Source organism: Penaeus monodon, chromosome 4, assembly GCF_015228065.2.
Source record: "Penaeus monodon isolate SGIC_2016 chromosome 4, NSTDA_Pmon_1, whole genome shotgun sequence".
Classification (NCBI taxonomy): domain Eukaryota; kingdom Metazoa; phylum Arthropoda; class Malacostraca; order Decapoda; family Penaeidae; genus Penaeus; species Penaeus monodon.
Window position 1 is genome coordinate 12033821 of NC_051389.1, and position 7500 is coordinate 12041320.

Sequence of the window (7500 nt, forward strand, 5' to 3'; positions counted from 1 at the left end):
CAAAATAACAGATTACATCAGTTAGACTTTTTCTGAACCAATGTAAAAGTGTTCATTCATTCAACAAAATGCAATTTTTTGAAAATCATGCTCTGCATGTTAGATGAGAGATTTAGCAGACAGTGGATACATAAATAATGGCAAACAGCATTTCATTGTTTTAGTCTTCTGAACAGTTCTAATCAAGATGCAGCAATTTTTTTTTCCCAGGGAAAATTGTTACCCAAGTCTTTGAATACTGAATAATGCAGAAACTACAAGTGCATAATGAATTTCACTTGTGTAATATTAATGTCATTGTTATACATGGCTTGTTTTATAGTACACTTTTTCATATATTACTGTCAAATATTATGAATTGTATGTTATTGCAAATTACTATATCTGACAAATTTTTTGGGAGCTTTGAGAGGTTCTTTACTGTTAAAAGTATGTAACGTGCTCTATACTTTATCCGTTTGCGGCCTTTCAGTTAGTTTTCACTGAAGATACTTTGTAATAATTGTTTAAATTCCACATTCATGGTGTACACTTTTAACTTTAACAGTTGTTTCAAATTACTGATGGATGTCTTATACTAATTTTAAGAAATCTTATATAAATTTTCAATAAAAAAATATGAAGGCTTGGATAATACTTGGCATGTTTTACTCATTCATGTACCAAATAATGTTTTTTGCTACATGGTGCATATGTGGCCAAGCCACACAGTATTACCTCTATCCTTTGCTTGTGGGTCAGTATTTTTCTGCTAAATTCAAAGTTAATATGGTCTTTATGGAAAGTGTTAGGCCACTGGTAACCAATAAAGGACTATAAGAGCCAGAAGTACAGTCTTTTGCCATACTGCTTGTTAATCTGCATCTTCATATAACTAAGAATTGGTTATTGTATTACTATTTTCAAAGTTTAAGGAATCTACACCGTGTTTAACAGAAAGGTTTAATAACAACATTACAGCAGTTTCTCAGTTTTATTTAATAAATTTGCAACACGAGAACTTTACAGTATATTAACTATATTTCCTTATTGCCTCTAGAAATGCAAAGTTACATTCGGTGCTTCGTCCTCTTATAACTGACTAAAATGGGGCAATTTTTTGGAACAACAGACAGAGACGTACAGTGGTGCCAACATGAAATACAAACTGATCCCGGAATGCAAGTGTAGCACCTAATTTACTGGAATGAGTGAGAGCTATCAGAACATGGAAGATTAATAGGTTCAGAATGATAAAAAGTTGAAGGTAATTGGGATAAGATGACCCCCCCCATATTTTTGTTTGTGTGAGTGTTCTTTTGCCATCTGGAAACCGTACCAATGCAAATAATGTTTGATGAGTGAAATAAGGCCTGATAAGATTTTTAAAGGAAATTAAATGGTATGAAACAATCGACACCACTAATCTCATTCATAGATGGGCACAGTTTAGATATACTAGTTTTAAAAGATTTTCTTTGTTAGTGATTATTAATTCTTAATAATATTATTTGAAACAGTATTTTATATCTACACTGTTAAATGATCAGTTATGCCCATATGGATTTATTTCTAACAGATCAACTTTTTACTAATACAGAAGGAACCTACACAAGTAATGCATATAAACATGTATTTTGAGTGGTCTTCTGGAATTCATATATTCTGACTTTGTCTTAAAATATTATTGCACTGAATTTTACAAAGAATTCTATATACTTAGGTTCAATTATCATGGGATTCTGTCAGCACTTATACATCAAGGGGATTTTTTTTTTTTTTAACACTATCTACATCATATATACCCATAAAATCTGATTTGCATTTTTTACATAGGAAACTTAATTGTATTTAAGGTAAGTTTATTAAAAAAAAAAAAGAAGAAAAGTGCATTTTCTGGATAATTCACCACCTAAGACCAACTGGTAAAGCAATGATACCAGGGTTGGTACCTTGTTAGGGATATGGACACCAATTCTATACAACACATTTCATCATAAACCGAAGTGCACAATAACATTTAGCAAGAGTAATTACACACAAGATCACCCAAGTTTATATTATATAAAACAACGTCTCTGTCTACTGAACCTAAAAAAAAAAAAAAGAAAAAAAAAAGGAAAAATCAGAAAAAAAAGGATATACCGAAGACTAGCAATTGTAAATAGAGCTGGTTACTATAAAGAGTACCCTCTACTGTGTGATCACAAAAGTTATAACAAGTCATTACAATATCTAACAGTTCATACTTAGAGTACAGTTTTCATTTAAAATCCCAAGTGGCTGTATAATGAAGGTGGTCTCTGGTCGTGGCTATTCGCCATGTCCGGGTCACCAGCTGACCACACAGCGCCTTCCTTGCTCAGGTCAGGTGGAGATTCGGTTCAGGAGAGCCACCGCAGGAAACAACCATAGGATCTTTATTTTATCTTGTGATGTACAGTCCACCTTTTTTTTTTATGTTACACAAGCCAAAAGTTCTTTTTTTTTTATATTATAATTTTCTTCTTTATCTCTGAAATGAGCTCTAACCCTGGTTACATTAAAATGATTTTTTCTAGGCTTCATACATATTAATTACAAACAAATAACTGTTTCAGGGTATTATACCTCTACATTGCCTTCACTGTCAACCCTCTTGTGCCTCGTTACCTAGCAGTCAATCTTGCTCCTCAAATTACCCCCCTTTACTGACACAATTAACTTAATCTAAAATGCTTAAATGGTTACCAATCATGACCCATTACATAGTCTAGCACTTCAATAAAGTTTAAGATTCATCAGTCTTCTTTGTATCAAAACTATGTCATATATTATTTTAAAAATAATTTCCCACAGGTAAATTGAGTTTACACAACCAACGAGTAAGTGACTGATGATTATGTGTAAGACGACAGGATTGCTTTTTTTTTCTCTGTTTGACTTGTTTCTAGTGGAGGCCTTCTTAGCCCATGTTCACACCATAACATGACCAGAAACAAGTGCCTCTTGTTACATTATGCATTTTCAATGGAAAAATATTTTTGTGTGCTTTATATATGTGTGTAAAATACTTCAATTTGTAATATCAAAATCAACTTTATTGAAGAACCAAATGCTTGGAACTATGACTGCTAACCAAGAGTAATGCTCCGGGCAGACAGGGTTTTAGCAGTTGCTAACTCCCCTTGCAAGGTTGACTGTAAGGTTTGTAGCGGCAGCTGCCTACTCTAGCAAAGTTGAAAAATGAAGTCACTGGAATCTACAAACCCCTCCCAGCAAAGTTGACTGTGACATTCATAAATTGCAGCTTCACCAACAAAACTGACAATACTGTTTTGCTAGGATCAGCTTCGTTCCTTAAAAAACTGTGCCATACAGCCGATTCTCACCATCAAGTGAATTTGTAAGCATCACGCTTGCTAATCACTTTATAATACTCAGAACTATGAGCTGTCTAACTCAGCTTTTACTGCGAGTTGTAGCTACTGCCCCTTCGCCATCATTGATTGAAGTTCACTGCCAGGGTTGTGGCAGCTGACCGCCCCCCCAGCAGGGTTGACTGTGAAGCTCTACTGGTTCAAGGATTATTATGGATAAGTCAAGAATTTGGTGCCACATTTTCCTAAAGTATGTAGATGACTGGATATGAAGTTCAGAGTTGTTCTGAATGAGCTCTGAATCTTTGTAACAGTTCAAAATGAGATATAAGCATTTTTTTATTTTTTTATTTGAAACATCCAATTAAAGAGCAGATCATAATGGTAGGAAGAGCAACTATACAAATTTTTCCTCACATAAAGAGGCAAAATTGGGTATTGGATTAGGTATCTCAATGTGATGCAAAGGAAGAATACCAGAAAAAGCATTGCTATGAAATTAGAGCTGGATTCTGAAAATAAAATGAAACAAAAACGACTTAAACCGACATCAAAAGAATATGATTGCATTGTTAGATTGTTAAGATTGGTGATGCATTGTTCATATATTGGGATTATTAATGTGTACAATGATGAACTATTAACAATAGTGGCACCAGTTTCTGATAATCCATTGCCTTTTAGCAGCTTGTATACAAAAGGTCCCATTCTACATATACAACAAGGGGGCAAGTTTAGGGCCTCTTGACCCTGCCTACAGTAGATGCAGTTCACATCTGTTTGTGGGACACATTGTAGGTTGATCAAAAGGGGAAAGAGTAAAAGAGACAAGGAATAATAATTAGGAGGAGAGAGAGGGAGACAGGTATGGTACTGAGAGCTCTAAACTGTGAGTAGCTACAGGTTAACTAAGCAAGTGTGTATCAAGCAACTCCCTACTGTAACTTTCTTTGATAATGGAGAAGTAATGCGCATTCCATTAAGAAGCTATAACTAATAACATTCTGCTGTAAGGATATATAAACATTATATTGAACAGACAACATAAATATGATCTAGTAAAATTCGATTTCACCTATCTCGAAAAAAGACATTAGTACATATAAAATATGCACATCACAACAAAACAATAGAAAAGTCTTCAGTCTCTATAAAGTATCAGAGAAAACAACCAGCTTTATACAACTCTAAACACTTAAGTTACCTGTCTGACGCCCCGTCCGACGAGTAAACATAACTTCTGGCTACAACATAGGCTGGTAAGATGGTAAGGTTGGGGGCAGGGGTGGAGGGGGGAGGGCACCAGCTGGCCGATCTGGGTGGCCATGGTGCCCTCCGGAGCCACCCCGGCCTCCATGCAGTGTTTAACAAGGAGAGAACGGCCATTATGTCGATGTCCTAGAAATTAGCATGGGGACTCTAAAACACTACTCGGAACCTCCACGGGTACGTCAACTTATGTTTAAATCTATAATTGCACAGGTCCATCCATGATACCCAATATGCCTAGTGCTGTGAGATACTTGGCAGAGTCACACGCTATTATGGCTGGGGTGTCTGATCATCCTCAAGAACCACCCCTGGAAAGCAGGAAGCCCGCAGTGGTAGGGGTAACCCCTGTGTTAGGCCTCACAACGCTCTGGGTCGAAATCCACGTAGACATATATTTTTTTAGCCCTTTCGTGATCACATTTAGTTCATTTTTTTCTCCTCACTGTCTGTCCATATTCATGGTTTTGATCTGTGAATATAACATGTGTCATATTATGGGACTTTGGCGTAATGGTGATTGTTCATGTGTTCAGGATGAGTGGCTGTGGACCCAGAGGCTCGTTGGTGGTTGGCCGGTGCTTCACAGGTTTGCCAAGTGTCAGGTCATCACGGTGCACACTGTTGCCTGTACAACTATACGTGTGGCATGTCAACAACCATGACGTAGCATAAATCCACTGTGTTTCTGTTTTTGAGTTCATAAATGAGAAGCACTATGAGAGACCACACGCGAAATGAATAGCAAAACTTATATATATTTATATATATATTTATTTCTTTTGGTATATATTCTTTCATTCTTAATACTGAAGAATACTTGAAATACTGACTTAATTTTCAATATACAGAAAACATTTTTTTCTTGCAGTATCACCAGTCAGCTACACAGCTTAGATAAGTAAGCAAAACAAAATTTCTACGAGCATATAAAATACACACAACAGTCTTTTAAAGATTAGATTCACTATATGAAAAAACTCGACTTAACAAGAGCCGCCGACCGATAGCAAATCGTGGCTTCTGCAGCAGTGACAAGACCTCTGCGGAATCTTCCTGTAGACTCATGCCAGTAACAAAACAAACAGATTATAATTTCAATGATGATATTTATCACTGTGACAGGCCCCCTGTTGGAAACGCAGAGTGCGGGTGTTGCACGGGCCTGGAGTGTTGCTGTGGGCGCCCTGGCGAGGGAACGCCCATTGGCCTGCATCATGCCGGCAGGTCCCATGGCAAAGCGTAGGGCTCGGCCACGCTCTTGTTCTGCTCTGCTGCTGTTCCTGTCGCTTTTCCTGATTCTCCGGTGGAGCTGCGCGGCCCACCATCCCCACAGTGTCTCGGCCGGAAGGTTCACCCCGTGCGTGGTGGGCGGCGGGCCCCAGGTGGTGGTGTGGTGGTATGAGAGTCGCGCGGCGCCTTCCCCTGCGTGCGGTTCTGCAGCCCCGAGTGTCGACATGGCAGAGGGGGCTGGGCCGAGCCCTGTGCTCCGCCATGGCCCAGGTCTGAGGGGTGGAAGACCTCACAGAGGCCAGGCAGGAGCCAACCACACTTACAGCGCCTCGCAGTGGCCGTTGGAGTAGCCATTGCCGTGCCCGTATTGGGGCGTGTAGCGATTATGATACTGGCCATACGGGAGCAGGTGTGCGCGGCATCCGTAATTGGGATGGCCATTGGGAAGGCAGTGTGTGAGCGAGTGTGGGGAAGCGCGCGGCGCTGAATCTCATATGTAATTTACAGACTGTAGCGATTTCTCTTGCTTACCAAGGCGGGACGGTTTGGAATCGGAACTTTCTCCCCCTTGCACCTCGTACACAAGCTGGGTCACGAGCTCAGCGATTAGTACAGGGTCCATGGTGGGCGCCAGATTGCACAACACAAACCAGTCACTGAGGTTGTGTGCGTTAATGAACCGATCCAAAGTATCTTCGGGCACCAATTTAGCGCTGAACTTCAGTCGTAGACGACGGGCTGGCTTGCAGGTAAGAAGCACTAGCATGTACAACCCTCGCAGTAGAGACAGCCCGAATAACATGCAGTACCAGAAGTAGAGGAACAGGAAAATTTTATCGTTAAAGCAGTTGATAGGGAGGAGGCAGAGGGGGTAGTAGCTGTTGATGGTGCCTCCGCGGCTGTGGTACTGAAGCTTGCACACCGTCAGACGTGGGAACCGAGCCGTCATGGGAGAAATGGTCGTGTTGGTGGCATTGTGCATGAAGTTGAACCAATCCAGGCCGTAATTGTAGAAGTCGCCACCCAGAAACACGTCGGTTAGAATGAAGAAAGAAGCGAGGAGCGCGATCGCTAAGAGTTCCGTGAGGAGGTACTGCCAGAGCCAATACTCGTGGTTCCCCCGCGTCTGTTTCATATGCCACACCAGGAAGTTCTTTTTGTCTTCCCAGTCTTCTCGACGCCGGAGGTTCGTGAAGTCGAAGGGGAGGCACTGGCTGTGGGTCAGCTGGTGCCAGATCTGCCGCGGGAGGTAGATCACCAGCGCCTCGATCAGGAGGAAGAACGTCACCCACTGGTAGTAAGAGATCTCCCGCCGAGAGCTCTGACCCTCCACGAATTGGCCCAGGTTGGGGTAGATGACATTTTTACCGACCTGGAAGAGATCAACTTTGGTAATTCAAGACGGCTGAGCACGGGCTCTTGTGAAAAGAGGAAGAAGTAGGAAAAAAAGGAAAAAGGAAAGAAGGAGAAAGGGAAAGGGAAAATGAAATAGGAAATGGGAAAAGGAAATGAAAAAGAAGGAAAAGAAAAAGAGGGAGTGAAAACGAATACATTTTATGTGACGTCGATGATCAGCACAGGAGTCTAAAAGCAATATATGTCATTAGGAAGATGAATGCATGATAGAAACATATAAGGGACGCAGGCACACTGTTTCACT

At 40.4% G+C, this 7500-nt stretch overlaps 1 protein-coding gene across 2 annotated transcripts in view; it reads right to left on the minus strand.

The window, feature by feature from the left end:
* Positions 1-959: 959 nt before the first annotated feature.
* The window catches only part of LOC119570205 (innexin inx2-like), a 58793-nt gene continuing 52252 nt past the window's right edge, over positions 960-7500 (minus strand). For both annotated transcript variants that reach the window (XM_037918050.1, XM_037918047.1), the window contains exon 4: positions 960-7212. In XM_037918050.1, the coding sequence (XP_037773978.1) occupies positions 6331-7212 (882 nt within the window). In that variant the 3' untranslated portion in view covers positions 960-6330. The remainder of the gene's footprint in view (positions 7213-7500) is intronic.